At 35.5% G+C, this 24,911-nt stretch overlaps 2 protein-coding genes across 2 annotated transcripts; both read left to right on the forward strand.

The window, feature by feature from the left end:
- The first annotated feature begins 42 nt into the window (after nt 1–42).
- On the forward strand, nt 43–4,813 carry LOC113716992 (probable arabinosyltransferase ARAD1). The gene is made up of 4 exons (XM_027241602.2): nt 43–932; nt 2,934–3,230; nt 3,325–3,420; nt 4,025–4,813. The coding sequence occupies exons 1-4, from the start codon at nt 597–599 to the stop codon at nt 4,439–4,441; spliced, it is 1,146 nt and encodes a 381-aa protein (XP_027097403.2). The 5' UTR covers nt 43–596; the 3' UTR covers nt 4,442–4,813.
- A 7,672-nt stretch (nt 4,814–12,485) lies between these two features.
- LOC113718876 (uncharacterized) lies at nt 12,486–24,515 on the forward strand. Its single transcript, XM_072072197.1, has 16 exons — nt 12,486–12,779; nt 14,152–14,261; nt 14,474–14,542; nt 14,796–14,911; nt 15,025–15,079; nt 15,348–15,468; nt 15,601–15,648; nt 15,798–15,892; nt 16,055–16,159; nt 20,655–20,820; nt 20,911–20,965; nt 21,961–22,163; nt 22,674–22,888; nt 23,168–23,284; nt 23,449–23,619; nt 24,241–24,515. Exons 1-15 carry the CDS (start codon nt 12,674–12,676, stop codon nt 23,605–23,607), a joined length of 1,740 nt encoding a protein of 579 aa, XP_071928298.1. The 5' UTR covers nt 12,486–12,673; the 3' UTR covers nt 23,608–23,619; nt 24,241–24,515.
- The last annotated feature ends 396 nt before the right edge of the window (nt 24,516–24,911 follow it).

Below are 24,911 nucleotides of genomic sequence, written 5' to 3' on the forward strand. Positions count from 1 at the left end.
AAGTAGTATATATCCGGACTCGTGATCAAGGACAAACCCAATCAAACTTTTTTTCAGCAAAAACAAAACCAAGCGACTACACCCAATGGCAGCGCCAGTAAGACCCCAATGACAGACTAACACCAGTAGCAGCCATGCCTTAATTGGAAGGAAGGTCCCCAAAAGCCCAATTCCAATCCCAGAACACCCACTTCTCTGTTACTCCCAAAATCACGAGCATCGAACTTACAGCACAAGAAATTCCTTTCTTGACAGGTGATAGTCTAATAGTAGTATAAAAATTAAGCTCAATCTTTCCATTTTCCTTTTCCCAATCCCTCTCTCTCCCCTCATTGTCGTCTTCCCAAAATTTTCCTGCTACACAAACATGTAAGTACCGAGAGCAAACAGACATCGGAGAGCCAAAAAATGAAGCCAACATTTGGTACTAGCTCAACGGTTATTTGCTTAGTAATCTTTTTCGCATTTGGCTTCGCTTTTTTGTATATACCGACACAATTCAATTCGATTATAAGTCGAGATTACCCCTACTCGATCTGCGCTCAATTTCCGCTGCTCCCTGCCTCACTGGATCATCTGCGCCTCTACGTGTTTACATGTACGAGCTGCCCCGGAGGTTCCACGTCGGAATGATGCAGAAAGGGAAGCACGTTGATGATAACGCAGCCGTGACGGCGGATAATCTTCCGCCTTGGCCGGAGAGGTCGGGGCTGAGAAAGCAGCATAGTGTGGAGTATTGGATGATGGCTTCCTTGTTGTATAATGCCAATGGTGACGAGGAGAATGCAACCACCGCGTCTGGGGAGGCTGTTAGGGTTTTGGATCCGGACTCTGCTGACGTCTTCTTTGTACCCTTTTTTTCTTCTTTGAGTTTCAATATTCATGGTCATACAATGACTGATCCGGAGACGGAAATAGATAAGCAATTGCAGGTAATTTGTTGATTTTTTGAACTTTTTACCTTTTGTATGTGTGAATTGGCTGTTTAATTTGGAGAGTCAATTGGAAATTTGTTATTGATTTTACCTTCACTCTCTCTGATCGGCTAATTTTGAATTATCAAGTTCCGTTTAAATATTTGGCCAAATATTTCGAGATTTGATGATTGAACAATTGATCCAATCGGAAATGCTTTGGTGAATTTGGCAGTGCTGCTGACTAATGCCTGCTGTGCAAACGTATGCCTACTCTCATGCTTGTCTATAATTGATTGGGAGACCAAATTTGAGCTGTTCTTGGAATTGGATGTATATCCCATTGTAATGTGGAATTGTTGATGAAAATTTCTCTCAATTATGGTCAAAATGATTGAGTCTAATGGGAATGATCTCTTTTGCTTTTATATGTGCAATTAGGATTATACGTGCATTCTAAATTTCGTTCTAGTGTTCGTGGACTTTATTCTTGTTACGTGTCTCATAGGAACTCTTTGCTTGGAACTTGATATATATTGCTTCTTGGGCGTCAGCATGATATTCTTAGAGGAGGGAATTGTGATATATCAGTTTTTGCGTTCTTGCATTATCAGACGGTTGTTCTAAATGGTTTTATCTTGAGCAACGTATATATATATATATATATATATATAAATAATCAATCTTCTTGTTGCACTAAGTTTTGTACATTGCAATCCTGGAGTCATTAAATGCATAATGTATCACCACTGTTCTGAAGATTTGTTGTCATGACTTTGGTTTTTCTCATTAAACAGACATGAGTTATCCTACTGAAATGTGATTTAGGCTTAAGGTATGATTTCTGCAATTTCATGTTGGGGTTCATCATGGTTTTTTGACTTTGCCTAATTGTTGCGTGTTGATCATGACACAGTTTAAATTCTGGGACAAAGACATTGAGATAATGCAGCAGCTTCAGATTTATTTTTCTGTCAAAAAGCATTTAATAGTGTTTCTGGAAGCTACGCTCCCTGTGCATTGCTGCATCTAGTTAGTCACTGTGAATACTTTGCACTAGCTGTAACAATTTGTAGTTGTAACTGTGCATGATTTTTTCAGTTTCAGCATTAAAAATAGCCTAATGAGATTCCAACTTACTGCATTTGAAGGCTGTAAGGGTTTAGGGTGTTAATCTTTCAGTTGGCATTATATCCAGTCAAAAAGCTCTGAAGGATGGGCTAGCTGGAGAAAATAGATAGATGCTATGCATAAACAAACTGGACTTTAGAAGTATAGAGTGCAGAAATAAGAGAAGAAGTGAGGGAGGGAAGAAGAATTGCACCTTGAGACCTAGAAGAGATGGAGTCTGTTTGTAGTGGTATATTCATTGCATAAAGTGGCTGAGGGAGCTGATATATCTATACAATCCACAAACTTGGAAAGCAAGAGTACTTTGTGTCCGATTAGAACTTCTTACCCAATACAGATGGTTGCCATGAATTCAAGTCTAGAACTAGTCTTTGTTACATAAAAGATGCAAAACAGGATGGGAGTTCAGCACCCTAGCAATAAAGCCACAAACATAATTTCTGAAGCCCCCTTAGCATAACAACGCTTAAAGACTGCAAATTTCCTAGATTAGCTCCAATCAGGAATCTTGCCAAATGACTGCATTCTTTTTGGAATTTTAGTTTTCCGTCCTCTTATAACATCTTCTAGATATTCTCATATATTCATTTGCATAACTTTTGTTACTTGAAAAGGGCATATGAGAAAAGCACCATGTTTTCGTTCTAGTTTCACATATGCGAGGATGTTGAATAGGGTTGATAGGTTATTGGCTTTTGGTGCAAATACTGAATAAGAATCCAATCTCAAAGTTTTTTATTATTTTTTCCCTGCCCATCGCTAATCTGTAACATATGGTACGGGAAGCTTTCTCGCTGTACCCTTCATTTGCCTATGTATACTACAAAACTTCTTGTCTACTGTATCTTTTTAGTAGCTGGCTTTTGATTGACATTTCCTGACTTCCAGGCTGACCTTATTGATATTTTAAGAAGATCCCAATACTGGCAGAGATCTGCAGGTAGGGACCATGTAATTCCAATGCATCATCCGAATGCTTTCAGATTTCACCGAGGTCAACTGAATGATACAATTCTGATTGTGGCTGATTTTGGCCGCTATCACAAAAGCTTGGCTAATCTGAGGAAAGATGTTGTGGCTCCTTATGTACACATAGTGGATTCTTTTGTGGATGACAACTCTCCTGATCCCTATGCATCTCGTGAAACACTTCTTTTCTTTAGGGGAAAGACTATTAGGAAAGATGTATGTCATTTTGATAGTTGAGGGTATTCAGTGTACTTTTTCGGGAGAAGAGGCATGGGGAAAGAAGAATAATGTACTTTTATGCATGTGACAGGAGGGAAAGATCCGTGCTAAACTGGAACAAGTTTTGGCTGGCTATGAGGATGTCATTTATGAAAAGAGTGATCCAACTGGGGAAGGCGTAAATGCTGTAAGTGTTCTGCTTGTACGTATCTGGTGTTTTTGAGAGACAGTTGTCTCTTGCATCTTGGAAGGTTTTGAAATGCAGACGTTTCCTCATAACTCCATGACACACACACACAGAGTTAATTTTTTTTCTTTTAATTTCAGTGCTATGACAATATGCCTAATTATTCAAGGGTGATTCCTTTTGTTATGACAAATGCTTCTTGCCCTCTGCTGTATATTTTACAACCTCAATAACTTTTATTTGCCCTTCAATCTTTATAACTCTTGTTTCACACAAATTGCTGATTGTATGTCAGACTTTGATGTGGTTGATCCTGCATGTAGTTCTTTGTTACTTAAAAGTAAAGAGAGTCACTGGTTATGGGCTAATTTTCATTTCATTTATGGTGTGAAGAAAGACGCAAGAGCTTTATTTTCAACTTTTTTTTTTTGGCTCAACGTGTACAGATTTAAGTGAAGGAACTACAGTATAGCATATGTTAGAGGCACTAAATTGGAGCTTGTTCTTTTCTTTGGTTGTTATTGTGGAGCTCATAGGTTAGAGGTGCACAAGCACATTAAACCATGCTCTGTCTCATACTTATTTACCCAATTTGTTATACCAGTCTATCCAAGGAATGCAGTCATCGAAGTTCTGCCTAAATCCAGCTGGAGACACTCCATCATCTTGCCGCCTTTTTGATGCCATTGTTAGCCATTGTGTTCCTGTCATTGTGAGTGACCACATTGAGCTTCCCTTTGAGGATGAGTTGGACTACAGCAAGTTCTCAATTTTCTTTTCTGTCAAAGATGCTCTAAAACCAGACTATATGGTTTCTGAGCTCCGCAAAATTTCAAAAGTAAAATGGGTTGAAATGTGGAGGTGGCTAAAAATAATTTCTCACCACTTTGAATACCAGTACCCTCCAAAAAAGGAAGATGCGGTCAACATGATATGGAGACAGGTGAAGCATAAAGTTCCTGCTGCAAATCTTGCTGTGCACAGAAGCAGGAGATTAAAGGTGCCTGATTGGTGGAAATAGTTTAACACGATCTCTTATTTGTTTGTACATTTCGCACACAAATGTGATAGCAGCAGTGATTGAAGGACAATAGGCGAGACAGAGATGGGTCAAAGTTGAGGAATCAGCCACAAATGTTGTAGAGAACAAACTATTTCTTAGTTGATCAATACTTTTGGCCCGGACTTTTTCTGTCTGATAGTCTTGTCTGCCTGCAGATTAGTGTAATTTCTAGTGGACCATTGTTGTATGATTTCTAGTGCTTTGATAGTTTAGGCGAGCCTTGTAAGTGTACATTGGCTCCATATTTTTCATGCGGGATACTGTAACAATCAAATCTGAGTTGAATCAATCATTGGGAGCTCGTTGGAGGCTTCCCTTTTGTGCTGCTTATTTTTACTGGGGAATCCTACTGAAGCAACTCATCATTAGCCCCTACAATGACTTTTTAATCTCATCATAGGCTGTCAGAGACCACTTTAGCATGGCCTTCCATTGTCCCCTCACTTTCGAAGACGCTATCCGTCATTTTCGGGGAATCCATCTTACACCTTCGTGCGGGCGTGCTTGCGTGTTATCTTTCCCTCTGGGCAGCACAAATCATGACACCTGATCTCCTTTCGCTTTGAGGTCCAAATAAATTTATCAAGGTGAACTTTGACAAATTTTAATTCTGTTAGTGGTCTATTGACTGAGACTGAAATTCTAAAATTTAGAAATTTTATATTCAAATCCCTCGCTTTCCCTCTCTGTATCTTAAGTCTCGTATCTCCCTTGCTAAAAAAAAAATTAAAAATTATAATTAGTGATAACTACCTATGGAAATTAGTTTAATGAACGAAACGACATGTATTATCCCAGCAGCAGTGAGGTTTCAGGGGAATCAGTAAGTAGGTAGAAAACTAGTCTATCGGAGAATCAGTAAGTAGGTAGAAGACTAGTTCATTGCGCTTCTATTGAGAAATAAGAAAAAACAGCTTAAAAAGGCAATGATCATATTGAAACGGATTTCAAATCTTAACACGTAAGTTGAAAAGATTTTTCTCATGACGTTGAACAAAATCTGGACAGCCGAACGCTGAGGATTTGTTCCGAGTCTCTTATCCTCCAGTATATGGGCCAACAGCTTCCTTCTCATGCAAACTCCATCCTTGTTTCAAGTAAAAGTACTAACTGGTCCAACCGATCTAATGCCATCCATCAATTATTTGTACCAATTGGCACTCGTGGAGTGTATCCGACAGCACTAAATTAGTTTGTGACTTATTATTGGTCAAAACTAGAGGTGTCAAATAAAACCATTTAACTAATTTTACCCATACCCGTCCATTAATAATTGAATATGGGTACATTAAATTTTTATATATGGGTATAAATGAGTTACCCAATTATACCCATTTATTAAATGGGTATAATTGGGTAACCCATCTAACCCATTTAACCCATTTAACTTACATTCCCAAACCTTTTGTATTTCCCCGGGTGAAAAAGAGCTGGCTGGAGTTTTTTCAGGTGGAAAAGACTCAAATTCTTGAAAATTGCAATCTACATCTGTAAAAGTATCCCAATTATTTTCTTGAGTAGTGATGGGTCTGGTGAAGAATTTCAGGGAGAAAAAGAGGGGATCTCTGGAGGATGAGCAGAGAACTGGAATGGATATAGCATTTCTGAGGAACCCTTTGCTCATTGTCCCACGAGAAACTAAAGATTGGGCGAGATTATAGGTAATTAGGAAGAAATGGAGCCGGCGGTGGTGGTGGCTTCGGGGGCGGCGGCCGGAAGGATTTGAATTATTGTGTGTGCACGGTGAGTCTGGGCGTTCGCTGGGAGTGAAGAAGTGAAAAGGGCAATTTTGAAACTGGGAATAATAAGAAGAAGATTATTATTTAAAGCAATAATAAAAAGATTCAATATAAAAAATGGTTAATATAAGTACAAAATGGCATAAATTGTAACCAAATTATTTAAAATACGCTGTTTTGGTCAATAAATTTTTTATTTAGTTAAAATAGTCACTCGACTAATGCGGCACATTTTTTAATTTTGATTAGTTGAGTGACCAATTTGCTTAAGAAAAAGTTTATTGACTATAACAAGAAATTATAAAAAATTTAGCAATTATTTACGCGATTTACTTTCTATAAAATGGTGCAAGTTTTGAAATATTTGATAATGGCTAACCTTTTGTATTTCCCAAACTATTTTTTATGTTAAGTATTTTTGTTTTATTTATTATATTTATTTGTTGGTTTTATCTTATCGCTTTATTTCCTTGTAATTTATTAATTTGATCATTTTTTAGCATCATCAATTTATGACAAATTTTAGCTTCCTTTCTTACATTTTCAAATGAAATTTTAAATTTATAAACGAAAAAATACTAGGGGTTCAAAGTTTTGGATTAAATTTTTTTGTTAACTTTCATATTATTTATTCCAAATTTTTAGATTCCTATTGTTCAATTATTAAATAATATGTAATTTTGCGACATGGCATGCGGATGGAAAAAAAATTGATAATTAGACTTATTTGGCATAATAAGTAAATATTTAAAATTAATGATGGGTGTAAAATGGTATAAATTGATAATTTAGTTTACAAAATGAATTTATATGAGCTTGTAAAAAATTAGAATAAATGGGTTATAAATGGATAATTGGGTTACCCAATTCATTTTTTGACTTACCCATTTATATCCATCTAATTAAATGGATATAAATGGGTTGACTCACTTATACCCATTACCCATTTTATCCAACCCAAACCCGCCCAAATCACCCATCTTGCCACCTCTAGTCAAAACTAGCCCATCACCATCACGGCTCTAAATCGGGTTACAGTTGCTGCCAACTTCTCCATCGTTTTCTAAATGTGGCAAGGGCAATCTTAGGTAGACCCGGTCCGGTAAATAGGTGTTAATGCCTACTGAGCCCGTTCCATTACTAGTAGATAGGTAGATTTCTTCTTCATGGTTGGTTGCAATGAGATAAATTTTTGTCCAAACTTTTGGCTCAACGTCCCTTCCCCCAACCCATGCTAAAATTAGTAGAAAAATGGGGGAAGTCTATAATGGGCTGACTGGACCCAATTTCGAATTGGGAAAAAAAAAATGGGGAGACGGAAAGCCCGTTCCCATCGCCTACCTCTTTCGGAAACATATAGACGCTAACGTCAGGCAGAAACAGAGTATGAAGCGCTTGAAGATTTTCTGCTTAATTTCTCCACATTGCTTCTCCTTCCTCAGAATACGTATAGCCTAGAATTTCTGCGAATTGTGTGTGCAGAACTGAATATGTTTTATTACATATTCATATAGTGCTTTGAAAGACCTTTCCAATGCTACTATATTATGTGCACAAAAAGGACTCCAGGAAGATAAGAAATTGGAGTGTGAACATCCCCGGTTCGCAAGGCCTATTCTGTCCCATCAACTTCTTGTGAAAGTCGAATGGAGAAGATGAAGGGGCGTGACAGTCAAGAAATGTGGCAAAAATCAAGAAAATAACAGGCTTTTTTTAAAAAAAATCTTTTTGGAAGATACCCAGTAGAAATTTTACAAATTTGAGATGACACAGTCTACCTGGACAAGGAACTCACCCACTTTCTTTTATCAAAAATGGAGAATCAAACGAAATGAAACCCATTCTTAAATATAAATCATCTGTTCAAACTGGAGTGGTTTAAGTTCATTCAATCTCAAGTGGGTCTTTTTAGAAAGTGCTCGAACCTTTCGTGAGCGTTGCAACTCTTGCATGCGAACATTTTTTTTTTTTTTGTCATTAAAGTAGTCATTCTTTTTGTCTTCCGAGAGATCAAGGCCTGAATGACGTCCTGGGCAAGGGGACGGAACCCAAACTTCTGGATATTCATGTTTTTTTTATATATTAGATTTGAAAATTCATATACATATAGTAATATATTTCGTCCTTTCAAACAAAAATCTCTGGTTCCTCGCCGATCCCAAGCCAACTTGCTAGATACATTCTCCCAGTAATTAATTTGACTCTTCTTCCGAAGCTTTTTCCCTAGAGTAAGAAGACCATTACGGGAGTAATGATGATATCAAGCATCAAGATTTCAAATGGCACGGTGAAACCCAAAAGAAAGGTGATTAACTTAATAGGGAAAGCAAAAACAAGTAAAGGTGAAGAACTGAGCGGCACGGCACGTGTAAGCAAAGTGAGCCATTGAATATGCGGCTGCATCAGAATCCCATGAAACCTTTTCCTCAAAAAGAAGAACACAATGAATAAAGTTGAAACCAAAAGGACTATCATATGGTATATTATAAACAGATACTGCTCGCTGGGTAAGGTTGCAAAAACTCTCAAAGCTGATAAATAAACTCGTGCAAATGCAAATTGGAATGCAGCATCAGATTTCCATGCCCTATTTGAGCCATTCGAAATATGTAATTAATACTATAAAGTTTCACTGTCTGTCTCTTGTGGATGAGATCTGAATTGCATGAATGTCCTTTGGCTACGAATAATTCTGCCTGTGCGATATATACTACTATATAGAACGAATAAGTCTCTTGTGGATGTTTTCACTTCGTCAAGAGGCAAACCTGAATCCAAAAGGATGGATTTGTGCATATAGTCCAAGGACACATTATTGTGTTTGCGTGATGGTGTTGGCCAAAGGGGCGTCCAGCAGCAGCACACTCATGGGCAATGCTATCATATGGTATAATTCACCTTTTTTTTTCCTTTCCTTCATTGATGGTAGAAAGACGCGCAAGGGGCAGGTCATTAGGTTGTGGATGCTAATTAAGATGGTACAAGGCATGAATTATTATTATTATTAAGTGCAATTAATCAAACAAAAACCACATACAAGAACCTACTGCATGCATCATATATAGTATACGCATTTCATATAATAATACTAACGGATAAGAATTTAAATTCTTTCCATCAAAAATCATTTATTGCCAAATCACATGTGATGAGATCTAAGGTTCCGAAATTTATTCGTCCAAACTCACTCATTTGTCAAGGCATGTTTTTCTATATGGAAGTAAGCATACATGCATGTGCATGTGTGTGCAGTGTCGGACATCTGAAGAAACAAAAAAGCAATTTGATTAGTTTCATAATTTGTCTCGTGGACAACGTTAACTACAACTAAAAGTAAACGCCATCGACTAAAGACACGGATCTCTTGAAATTCCCAAGCATTTTCTTCTTTTTCCCCCCCTTTCGCTGTCCGATTCCCGGGTATACGCGGTCGGACACGGTTTTTTGGGCAAATCTCTTGTTGCAATTTCACTACTTTTGAACTGATTGTTGCATATTTAATTCGACTTAAAAAAAACTGTTTTTGTTTGTTTCATAATTCATTAAAGACAGTCCCAAAGTTTGGCTAAAGGAAACCAATACTAAAATTTTTAATGCTTGGATAAAGCTCTTGTTTTGAAGGCTTTTTGATGGAACCACAGATGATCTTACACGGGTCTTGGAGATGTAGCGACGGCGCGTTGATCGTTATGCCAAATGCCACCCTGAAAACGAATTCATCACTACCCAACACAACACAATGCTGTTGGTGTCAAAAGAGTGTCATAGTGTCGGGGTTGGGAGAGCCGATCAGCCGGCTGCCATGTGTGGAAATTGATTCCTGTTTGTGGACTCCTTTGTCTCCATGCCGACGTACTACATATCACTTGTTGGTTGGTTGGTTGGTAGCGACTTTCTCGTCCTGTACAATGACCTCCAAGAAAAGGACCTAAATTCTATATATGCTTTCAACATATTGCCTAAAACACAAATGTCAATATCCTTCCAACCTACATGTCTTTAACTTTTTCGATTACTCATCAATTGGTTCCTTATCTTGAACATTACGTTTCGTATTTTAATGGCTCTGCCTAATGAGTGACCGTCCAGCACTTGTTAAAACATAGTTAATGTGTTAAATTTTTTTAAAAATAAAATGAATAGTTCAAATGTCAAATTTTTGGTTTATTCAAAAAAAAAGTAGTAATTGTAATTGTTATCATATGCATTCACATGGTATGCAGGGAGGGATTTAGGTATCTTAATGCTTGTTATTGTGTGCTCGTAAAAAAAATTATAATTATTTATTTTTGCATGTTAATTTGTGCGTGTCTCCAAAAACCATGCTCTTTATTTTCACGAAATCACGAGGCATTATCATATTTCTTAGTTCATTGCACAGGTTAACCATTGCACAAGTTAACCAAGTTAGTCAACCATCCATAAGTACACAAAGATTAAATTAAATTGAGGAAACTTTTCAGATAGCTCTAAACTATTGCCTTTGCACGATTTTGGCCCTTCGATTATAAATTTTCATAAATAAACCCTTACATAAAAAAATTACTTTAAGGACTTCCATTAATTTTTGGTCATTAGAAGCGATTGGATTAGGGGGCAAAACTGACCAAACAAAAAAAACAACCCACGAAAACAGTTTAAAAAGGTTTCATTGACTAATTATTTTTATCAAATTAGGGACAAAAAAGGTGAAGGATTAAAGAAGATGAAAAAAGATGAAGAAACATTCACCTCCATGTTATTAGCTGGTTTTTGATCAAATCGTGGGTTGATTTTTCTATTTGGTCAATTTTGCCCTTAATTCCATCATATTTAATGCTCAAAATTGACGAAAGTCCTTAAACTAAGCTTTTTTTAAGGATTTATTTGCGACATCTTATAGTTGAGGGGCTAAAATCATACAAAGTGAAAAATTTAGGGGCTTGTTGGAAACTTTTCTCAATTAAATTCTCGCATAATTTGCTCAATTTTTTTTAATCCTTTGGAAGCATTGTACTTTCCAATTCATATCCAGGGTGCGTCTGATAAAATAGAAATATGAAAATTGAAATCTAAAGTCTAAATCTATTAAGTTATTGAATAGTTAATTACTAAATTTGATACATTTCAGTGTATATCACATTAAATAATAAGTGAATAACTGATCACTTATTTTTTGGACCAAGATTTGATTGAAAAATTCAGTCTCACTTAATTAATTCAGATATTTTATTTTTTTGTTATCAAACACAACTGAACATATTAAGTTTAATTGCTGAAATAAATTATCAAATAGTCAATTACATCACTCTTGTTTACCGTATTTGTTTATTATTATTATTATTATATTTTAAAGGTACTAAAAACGAAAAAACTTAAATTACTTAAAACTTCTATCTAATAATTGTTCTTGACACTGAAGTGTAATATCTTCATTATGATTTCCTTACAAATGGACAATCCCGGGTATATTTTTAAATTTAAGAAATCAATAATTATTTTAACTTTTGCATTAACACAGTTTCTTTCTGTATTAGTATTAGTTGTGAAATTGTGCAACCATGAATAATTTTACAAAACAACATTGTTGCATATTCATAAATATTTATTTTAGCAAATTAATGCATATATGTGTTTTGTTACCATATTAATTTTCGAATCAATTATTAAATTTTTACATGAATAAAAACCTAAAACTATATGTCTGCATTCAAATAAACACCAAAAATACAAAAACATTTTTCGCCATGAACAAATTAAAGTAACACCAATAAAGTTAATACATATGGATAAAATAAATTAAGTGAATTTATAAATATAAATAAAGTTTGTTAGACGAGAGAGAAAAATCATAATAAAATATAATTCAAATTATTAAAAAGGATTAAGTTGCTAAAAAATAGAGAAATTACGAGAAGAGCTGGGAATGAATATGACTCAAACTCAAATATTCAAAATGACCTATCAATTCTCTTCAATTGGCCATACCACCTAAGCAGAGAGAAAATGAGGAATTACATTATAAACTTTCGCACAAAAAAAAAAAGACAGAGTAAAAGTCCCTCCAACTCCTAGGAAATATCATCACCAATAATTAATTAAGTACATCTAATCTAATCTAATCAATTTAGGTAGAGAAGATACCGCTAATTAAGGACTTCATCAACTAATCCCCCCAACTGCGAGCTGAAAGGTTCAAAAGAATAAACTAATAATCATTCCGAATCAAAATCAAGACAATAGTAATCAACACAGTATTAAATGAACAGGGGTATTTCCGTCCATAAAATTCCTCTCTCGTGGACAAAACCGCAACACCTCCTCGCCATCCATCCATCCATACACGCTCACTCATCAGTCCTCACTCTCCACCCCTGACAGTCTTTCCACGGTGTCTAGTGTGCGCTCCAAATGTTGGTGTGAAGTGAAGGCGTGATCCAAAGATTTTACGACCAAAAAAAAAAGCGTTGAAATGAGTCCAATGCGAACTCACGGAAGCTGCGTTAGTGTCTCCGTCCGCTCGCCGCCTGCTTCATCAGCCTCCAGATGCTCCCTCTCAAATTCCTCTGCTTCTTCAGGTAAGTTGTTAAGCTCTTATCAATCACTCCCTACGACGCCGCTTCACATAAATATAGAGCTGTCTGTCTATATCTCAGTTATATTTATGCTTATGTAGGATATTGCAGTGGTGAAATGTATGTTTATAGTTGGTTGTGTGACTTTGTGTGCTGCTTGAGACCGAGACTCTTCTGTTGGGTCAGATTCAGTTAAAAGCTAGGTTGTGAGATTTTTCTTCACATTCATCATTCATCATTTTAATGCAATTTTTTTTTACTGTCTTGAACTCTTTCTGTTTATTAGATTATTAGTCAAGTTTTTTTATTTTGTATTGTTTTTATGTCATTGCTTGATTAAAATTATATACATATTTAAGGTGTGTGCGCGTGTGTGTGTGTCTCTCTCTCTCTGGTTCTTTAAGCATCCTAGTAAATGTTGATATGAATTGTTTGACTTTTTCTTTTTCTGAATAAAATTTAGCTTAATGCTATTAGAGTCATTTGATTTTGCATTGCAAGCATATATTCACTCGCTGCTTAAGCAAAATTAATTAAAATTTATTCTAGAAATCAGGAAAAATCTGATTTTCTTTCTCTTATTTAATGGCGAAAAAGTTAGTGAAGAAAAATAGAGGAGATTATTAGTTTGTCCCAGCTGTTTGGCAAGCATCTGGTAATTACGATGTACCGCAAATATTTTGTTAATTACTTAAATTTTCAGCTTGGAATTGAGACTGAGTCCTTAAGATATGATCTGACTTATGTGGATCTCATGGTGATAAATGATAGAGAATATACTTTAAGTATCTAAATATTTCTTTGGTGGTAACGACTGACTCTTTCAAACAGAACTATTTTGTCACTGGTCCTGTCTATTTGTATTTCTTTTGCCATTGTGTGGTATGTCTTTAAGGAAACTGATATTGTATATAGTTCTTATTTCATCTTTTGAACGCATCTGATAGTATATCTGTAGAGTTGGACAATGATCATTGGTCAGGGCTATCAATACAATCTGCCTTTCAATCCACAAGAGTCATGAAGTTAACATTAAATGCCGAAGCATTGTGCCCTGCTCTTCTTTATGTTTAAACATTGCATTAAATTGTCATTGACAATCTATTGCTTCACAAGAGAGCAACGTCTTGATGAACTTTGGGTCAATCTTTTTGTCGCCTTGTGTGGCCTTTGCTAACTTTGAATACATAACAGAACTGTGTGTTTCTGTCTGTTAATCCCTGATAATGTTTTTCATGTTGGGATGGCTTTAAAATCTTGTAAAAGTAAGCTCCGATTGCTGTCACTCATGAGACGCGACCCGCACCTGAATGTGCTTCTTGTGAGACAGCTGAATCTGTATATTAAATGTGAAAAACATTTCTATTGACTGCAGATGATGCAACTTGCGGGGCACCCATCTGGATGGGGAAAGGTCTCACTTGTGTTTGCTTCAAGCGAAAGGGAACTTATGAACGAATTTTTTTCGATTTGACACCCCAACAGGTAAGTGTATTAGCAACGGATTGTCAATTACTGGTAAATCATATTTTGCATGATTTTTATTATGTTGTTTTCCATTGACCATTTTGACTTGTCTAGAATTCAGCTGGATACTTTTTTTATTTTGAATATCAATTTAAGGTTACAAGTAACTAGAAGTTAATAATTTTTTATTTGGGTAATAATGTTTGACAATCTGACACTGGAGTTAGCAGGAAGAAAGATTGAGAAGGTTAAAACAACGGATGAGGATCTGTTTTGATGGTTCCAAAGTAGAACATCAGGTGTGTTCATGTTTTAGTTTGTCCTAAATCACGACTGATTGTTACACTTGTTATATAACCATCAAGCCTAATACTAATAAAGAGTTTCCGTGTAACTAAGTCTGAAATGGGAGTTGAATCAACTCAACTTAGCCATAGACTACCTAGAGTATCTGGGTTTAAAAAAAATCAAAGTAGGTTGCTTTGTTGAAGACTGACTCAGTAATAATTCAAAAACTTGAATGACTCACCAGTGCATCTTTGATACTGGTAGGAAGGTTTAAGGGCTCTATGGCATGCCACCTACCCCGGTCAGGAGCTGATTAGTTTGGTATCTGATCAGTGGAAAGATATGGGGTGGCAGGGTAGAGATCCATCAACTGATTTCAGGTCTCTCTCTCTCTCTCTCTTTCTGTGAGAATCATAACTAGGTCTATTTCTCATTTCTGTATTTTCTCATGCTTCCGTATTGACATGATGTTGGTGATGTTTCTTTTGGCCAGGGGAGCTGGATTCATATCTTTGGAGAACTTACTTTTCTTCGCCAAAACATTTTCTGTAAGCTTTTACTCTTGCATTTGTTTGGGCGAAAGTTATTTTTTGTTATAATATTGCCTAGGAGAGTTCTATTATGTAGCTTTAAATTTTCTTTAAGCCGCGAAAACATGCCTGCATGTTGAGGAAGTCTTACCTTGGTTGAAGCTGGTAACGAGTCTTTCCTACATTGTGAGACAGTCCAAGTATTATTGCTATTATGACTCTACACTTTGGTTTTACAATCTTAAACTATTGATGAATAAAAAGTTCACTGTGTTTCTTGCTACAGACATCATTTCAACAACTGTTGAAGAAGGAAGGTGGTAATAGAGCTACTTGGGAGTATCCGTTTGCGGTTGGTGGTGTAAATATAACTTTCATGCTTATGCAGATGCTTGATCTGGACTCCTGTAAGAAAAGAATATTGTCACCATTTAGTCAAATTTGAATAACTATTGGATGGTCATGTCACAAAAAGTTCTATGAGACTGATACTTCTAACTTGGGCACAGGCTAACTTAGCTCATATTAACTGTATGCAGTAAAACCCAGAACATTTGTGAGACCTGTTTTCCTACAAATGTTGTCAGGTAAGAGAAGTGGGATCCTTGACCCTTGGAGTTTTATATTCTGTTGTGTTCTAAAGAGACCTCAAATGCTGCTTGGTCAAAAATGAGAAAGCCAGAGGTTTGGCACATCAGATCTGTACATATAAGTAGACGCTTCTATGCATTTGCAGAAAATGAATGGGCCTTTGACCTACTTTACTGCGTGGCATTTGTGGTTATGGATAAACAGTGGTTGGAAAGGAATGCAACGTACATGGAATTCAATGTGAGCATCACATCCGCATATGCGGCCTCATTTTTTTTTTTTTCTTTCAAAGATTGCATGCATCACATCCGTTTGTCAGGTTTTACAGTCCATGTTAAGCTGATTTGCTGATTATAGGTCTTCAAGATTCTTTCCATTCTGCTAATTTCTTACATTTGGCAGGATGTCTTGAGAACCACCCGGTCTCAGTTGGAAAAAGAACTTTTAATGGATGATGTTCTCCGAATTGAGGACATGCCTTCATCACTACAAGAAAATTGGTCATCAGTGACAACTTTTCTCTGTGACGAAAAAAAGTTGTCACAAAAGGAGATCCTTTATTGACAACTTTCTAACTCGTCACAAACCTCTAATGGGAGCCAACTCATTTGTGACGACTTAGAAAAGTCGTCACTAGTAAATTCCCGCCAAGATTTAGCAAGAGCGCGGGAGTGTTTAGAACACACAATAGTGACGACATTAAGAACATCATCACTATTGCTTGGCCTATTTACGGACCATTTTTTGTTGTCGTCACTGATCACTTAAAAAAAAAGTTATTAGTGACAACATTTTGTAGTGATGACAATAAGTCGTCACAAAAGGAGCTTCTTTAGTCGCGATACCTAAAGTTGTCACAATTGCATCAAAGTAACTAAATGTTTAGTGACGACCCGTTATTTTCGTCACAAACTACACTGCAAGAAATATGGTCATTAGTGACAACATTTTCTAGTGACGACAAAAGTTGTCACAAAACGTGGGTGTTTAGTGACGACAAGGAAAGTTGTCATAATTGCTTAAAGCAACTAAGTCTTCAGTGACGACCTTGAAAAACGTTGTCACTAAAATGATCTATATAGTGACAACTTCTAATATCGTCACTGTCACTCTACCAATTCGGATTTAGTGACAAGAATTAATCGTCACTGTTTAAAGTACTTATTTCTAAGTCACTTTCATTAATTCTACTGTGCCACCCTAACTTTTGCGATTTAGCCCTAAATGTTGTAAAAAATTCCATTAATTCCATTATAATACCTTAACTTTTACAATTTAGCCCCATATGTAGTACACCGATTTCTTTAATTCTATTATTACTCCCTAACTTTTGTAATTTAGCCCCATATGTAATTCACCAATTTCATTAATTCTACTATGGCACTCTAACTTTTGCAATTTAACCCCCATATGTAATACACCAATTTTATTATTTCTATTATGGCACCCTAACTTTTACAATTTAGCCCCTATTTTTTTATTAGGAAATTGCGAATGGTATCTTGATAAACTATGCATAAATATTTTATAATTTTCTCAAACTTAAGTAATAATTTGTTATAAACTCTAAAGATATATCTTTCATTATAATAGTTATAAGGCAGGCAGGTCTTTTTATCAATGGAATAAGAAATTTATGCCAGATTTATCCTTTGTACTACATGCCAAGTAGTATTAGCAAAGGAATAACAAAGTACTACAAAGTAATTAACAAAATAGCCTTCAGGGAGTGTAGTTTATGGGCAAATGAGCATTATCTATTCGGCATTTTACTCTCAAACATATAATTTATGATAAATTTATAAATGTTTGTAAGTAAAATTCAAAAAGTGTTACACTGATTTCTTACAAAACGAAAACTGACAGGTTATCTTTTCAACATAAATTAAATTTTTTTAAAAAAAGAAATGGCCCATAAAGTACCAACTCTTTGTGGGTTTCTTCCATTACATGAACAAATATTCTGCTCTTTATGGGCATTTCACTCTAAATCATTTAATTTATGTTAAATACATAAATGTTTGTAAGTAAAATTCAAAAAGTGTTGCACTAATATTTTTATGAAAGGGAAACTGGTAGGTTTTGTATTTAACATAAATTAAATATGTGAAAGCAAAAAAAAAAAGAAATTACCCATAAATCTATGTCTTGCAAATCTATACTAGTAAAATAGTTTCAAACAAAATTAAACATTAAAATAAACTGTAATTTATACACATTAAAATATCTGTAATTTATACACATTTTGCAACTACTACTTTGTGTTTTCTCTATAATGAATTTTTTAACTATTGAGAACTTAAGTTTTGTCTTGCAAATCTATACTAGTACAATAGTTTTAAACAAAATTAAACATTAAAATAAATGTTTGAAAAAGAACAAAAGTACATTTATCACTTGCAGTAATGTAACAAAATTTTCTCAACCATTATCAATATTTTCACAAAAGTATTAAAAACTAGCAATTGACAATATTAAAAACTAGCAATTTAATTAGTGACGACTTTCCTTGTCATTATAATCTTGAATAAATTAGTGATAACATTATGTCATCACTAAATTTTCTTTGATTTTGACTTAACAATAATGTCTTATTAATAGCATTTGATTATTTTTAATGAAAGTCTGTTATAACCATAGAATTTGACTTTCGTTATTTTCAATTAATGATGTATTTTAGTGCTGCAATTATAAAAAATTGCAGGGCTAAAATATTTGCAAATTATAAAAGTATATTTTCACTTATATGTAATTAACAAATTTTGCCACCTATATTGATGAAAATTTGTGTTTTTGTACTAAAAAATAAAGAATAATACTATAGCAATAAAATCTATGCTTCAAACCAAATTAAAAATAAAAAAAAGCATGATGATTGGTCTCAAATGTTGGGAAAATGATTATCCCAAATAATATTTCGCTTGCATCATAAACACATTTTCCAACCCACCTTTTTATATTTCCAACCACCTTTTTATCTCACATACATCACATCACAAAAAATGCTACAGTAATTATTCCAAATAATATTTCAAATAACACACTATCCAAACAAACCCCATATAATATTTCATATAATTTGAGTTTTATTATTTTCAATTACATTGTAGACACCAAATTTTTGATTTTTTAACTTTATTTGTTTAATTAATTTAATAGGTTTATTTGTTTCAATTCTAGGGTTTTTTTATTTTTTATTTTATTTTTTTTATTTTTGTTCTGGTTTATTTTATTTTTTGTCTTCATACTAAATTTCAGAAAACAAAGAAAAAAAGGAGAAAAAGAGAAAAGAAAAAAAAAAGAGTGAAAGTGACAAGTGGGGAGGCATGCATTTGGACAAGTGTCTCTTTTATGTTAGGGACACTTGGTAAGTTTAAGGAATTTTTGGGGGAAAAAAATGAAAAAAGGAAAAAAGGAAAAGATGGAGTTTTTAGGGCCATAGGAGAAAGAGAGCAAGGAGAGGCTTCGGACACAAAAAAAAAAAAGGGGAAAGAAAGCTAAGCAAAGGGAGCAGAGGGAGAAAAACAGAGAGGGGCGGCTAGGTTTTGGGCATGAAAGCTTCGGCGAACTGGGAAAGAAAGAAAAAAGAAGAAGAGCGCGAGGGATAAAAAGGAAAAGCAGAGGGAAAAGAGGAACCAGGCGGCGGGCTGAGCAAAAAATGGAGGAAACAAGCAACGAAAAAAACACACAAAAGGGAAATGGGGGTTTCAGCTTCAATCATCCGATAAAAATTTTTCCAATCACCACTGCCAAATTTCCCACCACCTCAACCGGCTGCCGGCTGCCACCACTCTCTTTCCACCCTCCGTCCTCAAATTCCCCCCAATTTCCCCAAACGAATCCTCCACAAAAACCCCTCATTTCCCATTCTGCTCCTCCCCACTTCTAATACAAGCCTTTTCTGCCAACGCCTCCACCACAGCCCTTCCCCTTTACCGCCGTCTCTATCCGCGCCAAGCCCAAAAAAAAACTCATCCTCAGCAACCTTTCTGTTCTCGGTGAAAAGGGCAAGAACAGCTACGACGTCGAGACTCTCATCAAATTCTTCTCCACCTGCTCCTCTTCCGTGGATGGCTTGAGCAGCAACAGCAGCGGAGATTTCCAACTCACCGAGCCGTCACCACCCATCGGATATCCATTGCCGCCTGCGAATTTCACCAAGAAAGCCTTGTAAGTCGTCTTCCCTCTTTGAACTTCAGTTCCCATTCAAGCACAAACGTCTGAGCTCCCAAAGCATGTTTTCCGTGTCTCTGTTAGTACAATTTTCTTGTTGATTGTTTATGGTTTTAGAATATACAGGCTCTAGGTGTCGATTGGACTGATTTATCTCGTGTTTATAACAAATTTTGGGCTAGTCATAACCTCAATTGAGCACAATATGCTGAAGTTTTTCACGCCCATTTAGTGTTTGATAAAATGCCCGAACGGAAATCTTGAACCAAAAGAGGAGATTTTATGTTTTTTTAATTTGAGAGAGACTCTGGCCAGTCCAAAGCATATATTTTTCCAAATATGGAATCAATGTCCCCTTGTGTCGAGAAATTTGATTTTATTTGACAAAACAATTGGGAAAATAGTTTTTTTTCTCTAGCTATTTATCAAGAAAGAGCATAACATACTATTCACTGTTTTTGAGTTTTCAACATCATTCGTATGTTAATATGAAGCTTCATATATAAGGTAAATATGCAAATCCACCGCTGGAGAGAATTCGACATGCTACTTTTCGGTTTTCTTGGTCAATCTTGTTTTCTTTCCGTGAATGAGAGTATATAGCCATGAGAAGTGAAACATAAGATGTTCCCAATGTTGCCTCAATCTTGTTTTCTTTGTTGTTATTAGCAATAAAAGATGTTTAATATTCCAAATTCTGTAAACAACCTGCTATATTGCTGAATAATGTTACAGATAGAAGTGTTGAATTCTAGAGGGGCAACCCTCTCTTTTGTTCTGTACTTTAGTTGCTGCCTCTGATGCTAAGCGGATTTTGTTCTGATTTTAGGCTTCTCAAGAGCTTAGCTTTTTTGCAGCTGGCAATGATTTTAGGCACTGGAGAAAGAAAATAGTGAAGATGGAAATAATTCTGATTCTAGCAGTTATTCTAATGATAATGAGGACGAAAGGCCGGAGAGCAAATCTATCACCACCTCTTGGCCTCAAAGTTACAGGTAGTATCATCTTATCGCACATATCTATATTTGTTTCTTTCTACATCTAGCTATGGTGTTCTCTATGTTTGTTCTGTTCTTGTTGTGCAGATTCTGTATTTAGCAGTGAAGCACTTGGTTTCTTGAATGCTGTTATATTTATATGGTACCAGATATTTAGCTTTACCTATTCATTTTTGGCTAGGAGAGATATTTAGAAATGGGATTGAAATGCTTTCATCATTCATATTTTGAAGCTTCTTCAAGTTTTTTCATTCTGTTTCGGCCATGAATATCAATAGTTTATGAGTTTGAATGGATCCAGTAACATCAGTAAAGGATAGCTATGGGCTTAAGGTAGGCTATGTAATGTTATCAAAAGGCCAGAGCATTTTATGTCTTCCCTGGATCCTTCTTCAGCTTAGCGGAACTTGGTAGGATGCACTTATATTGCTGAGTACTGCCTCTATTGAAAAGATTTTCCTTCGTCATGAGGGATTGGTGGTTAATCCCTGTGAACCATCTTTGGAAGTGAAGGAGTTGTATTTGTCCTTGCTACATTTATCAATGGTAGAAACCATATTTTGGATATTACCTTTCATCGAACGGCTGATTCTGGAAGACTGAACCAATTTCCATAACTTGTGTGTCATAACATCTGGCCAGAACTATACCAACTTTTAGACAGTCTGCTAGATATTTTGATTGAAATAAGTGCCAGAGATCCACTCTCCTCCTCCAATCATGTACCAGCGTTTCTTATTTGCATCGGTTTTCAGTTGTTTTTGGAGAGGATAAAAAATACTGGTTTGATCAAAAGTACAACCATCACTCCCTCATGTGCAATTCTACCAGCTGCAAATAATTTCGCTCTTAGCTTTTAAGATTTAGAATCAATTCCAATGGTTCTTTGTTAATTTGTTTTAAACTTGCATAACTGGATTATATATTTGAGAAATGGTTACATTAGTCATCTCACTTGGACTGTGTTCAAACTCTGGTTGATAATGCTTGGTATCTCATATCCTTGTATCAGGCAGTCCATCGATTTATACAGTAGTGTACCATCTCCAAGTCTTAACTTCCTGGGGACGCCTACGTTATCATGTTTAGGCAGCTCATGTATCTCTTATTCATTAACAAGAAGATACACTCCTGAAGTACTCCCTTCTTCGCAAAACCTCTATTACCACCAGTAGCAGATGCACGTCGGCCACCAGAAAGGCGTAGTTCACATTCTCTGCTGCCCTCCATTCAAGGGAGGCCTTCCTTAAGAAAAGCAACTGCTGACAAGAAATCATCCAAGGTCTCACATGAGGTTTCTCTTCCTAGCCAGAGTTCATATGGACAAGCTGTGGTGAATGGTAGGTTTATTTGATTGAACATCCATCAATCTACATAGAAATGCAGGAATATTAAAGAAGCATTTATCAGAGGAACTGCATAATTAACTTGTATGTTGACGTGAATGTTGATGATTCGTACTTCAGTAATCTGTCCTTATTCAACTTCTAGATGTAGGAATATGAACTTGCTCGCTTTACTGTAAATTAAAAAGAAAAGCCTAAATTTGCTATAATCTATTCACTCACTGAGAACTTTGATGGCTTGCATAATATTCTAAATCCTTTTCTTCTATCTGTAGATATATATTCTACCTATACATTTGATCCTTTTCCCTTTTCACTGATGTAAGGAAGTTCGTCCTTGCAGTTCCTTGCAAAATGAAATAAAATATCAAATCAGAAACTATCATGAAACATCTAGAACCGTTTGAAGGCCTTGACAATTCTGATTTTGCCTTTGCATTTAGCTGCTAATGTGCTCATGGTGAATGAAGACACATAAAAATTATGTACATTTACTTTTCACAGGCATAAATGTTCTTTGTGGTGTTGGAATTCTTTCAACTACTTGTGCTGTCAAAGAAGGTGGATGGGTTGGGCTCTCAATTCTGTTTATCTTTGCTGTTGTTTCTTACTACACTGGGATTCTCCTGCATTCCTGTTTGGACAGTCAACCTGGGCTCGAGACTTACCCGGATATTGGCCATGCTGCCTTTGGTAATGTGGGACGTATTGCTACATCTGTAAGTATATTGTAAAATTGTCATTTTCTGAATGCTTGTTTGATGGTCCCCTTTGTCTTTGAGGATTTCAGAAACTTTTTATTGGCCTTAACAATTTTGGAGCCAGAGTGGTTTTTTGGACTCTCTGAAGTTTACTTGGGAGGGTTGACAATGATAACTTTTGTTATAGCTGAAGAAATTGTATATGATGTTACAATTCGATACCTTCTTATTAACTCTAAATGGAAATGATACCTTTCTGTCTCTAGGGTACTGATAGTTAATTTGTTGCCTTTTCAGGTTTCACTCATGCCAGATCCAAAAGCTAGATCATATTTATGCAGCCTCTTTGTCACTGCTGCTTTGATTTGTTGCGTATACTTCATCGGAACTGCATTCCTTGCGAAGGATGACATGGTAAGTGTCTTTCTTTTAGTTCTTTTTAATTCATTCCATGGGACATGGACTTTGCTTTAATTACCCTGCTGTTATAATGGTTTGCTTCAATGGGTATCACATAAACATTTCTGAGGGCACTTTGGGCTTTGACGCTACAACTTCTGGTTAACTTCAAATATCAGGCGGACTTTGTTTCTCCTCTTTCCCCTCTTTCAAGAGCTGTGTTGCAGGATTTTGGTAGCATTTTACTAAGTGCAACAAATATTAGTTTCGAAGAATTGCAAGATCTTCAACATTCACATTTGGATAATCTGTACTGTGGTATATTAGAAGAGAGATGATGTCAAGATGTGGTAAAAATTTAGCAAAAGCCTTAGTTATATTGATTTAACAATTTTTAAAGAAGACAGAACCTAATTATTCTTTATTGCTATCCTTTGCTTTTTAGGTTTCTATAACCCTCTATAAAGCATGCATCATGATATATTGATTTATGCCTTTTAACGTGCCTTCGCATCGCGCTACTGTAGTTATTATTCAATAGAAAATGTTAGCCAAAGGCTATCATTCAGGAGAAAATATTCACTACAGAATCAACTGCCGTTACTCCATTTTTTGTATCAGTACATAGCTGCTCTTATAAACTAATAATGTATATTGCTTTTGCGTGTTAACCAAGGATATTTTCAATCAATACTTAACTGCTCTTATCAACTAATATATACTGCTTTTGCATGGGAGGGAACCTTACTAACAGGTCTCAAGCTCCCACGCCTTGCGTGGGAAGCAGACCCTAGTATTTGTATAGATTGGACTGTGATTTCTAACTTCTTGCTGGTGTTGTAATATGTGGGCCCAAATTATATGAGGTTCTTAATGAATTGTAATTTTTGTCTTAATAATCTAAGTCTCATTACTTGTTCTTTATTATTGTACTCCTCCCCTTACCTACTTCTTTTACTCTTTTATGACAGATAAATGCTATTCATACTAGCTTTTGGAAGATATCTATGGTTATGGTTGAAGAATGTTGAAGACAAAATTGCCTTTTGCTCATGGAGTGGTTCATTTAAATGTTCTTCAATTTCTTAAACTGTGATTGCTTTTGTAAATGTACCTTATGTACAAGTGATATTTTGGACAAATGTTATTTTTGTAGGCATTAGTTGGGTAATGTACACTTGAATTTGGCATTTGAGAATGCTATATTATTACCATGTAATCTAATGCAAATACTTTTGGTTATCAATCGTTCATGTTTATTTGTATGGTTTGTTTAAAATCAATGATTTAGCAATGATTACAGGCCAAATTATGACTATTAAGCTATTGAGAAATTATCTAATGACAAAAAAAAGTTGTCATAAAATAGAAAATAAAAACTCCTTGTCATAACAGAGACTGTCACTAAATCTAAGCTAAATTTGTGACGACAATTGTTGTCAGTAAAATAGTTATATACAATGGCTTTCGGTGCTTTTTAGTGACGATCTTAAGTAGAGCATTTTTGACAAAAGGTCAATTCGTCAATAAAATACTTCCGGATTGTTGTCACTAATGACAACTATTTAGTGACGACATTTTAGGTCGTCACTAAATAGTTGTCATTAGTGACGACAATCTGGAAGTGTTTTATTGACGACTT

The sequence above is a fragment of the Coffea arabica genome, chromosome 11e, assembly GCF_036785885.1.
Source record: "Coffea arabica cultivar ET-39 chromosome 11e, Coffea Arabica ET-39 HiFi, whole genome shotgun sequence".
Lineage (NCBI taxonomy): Eukaryota > Viridiplantae > Streptophyta > Magnoliopsida > Gentianales > Rubiaceae > Coffea > Coffea arabica.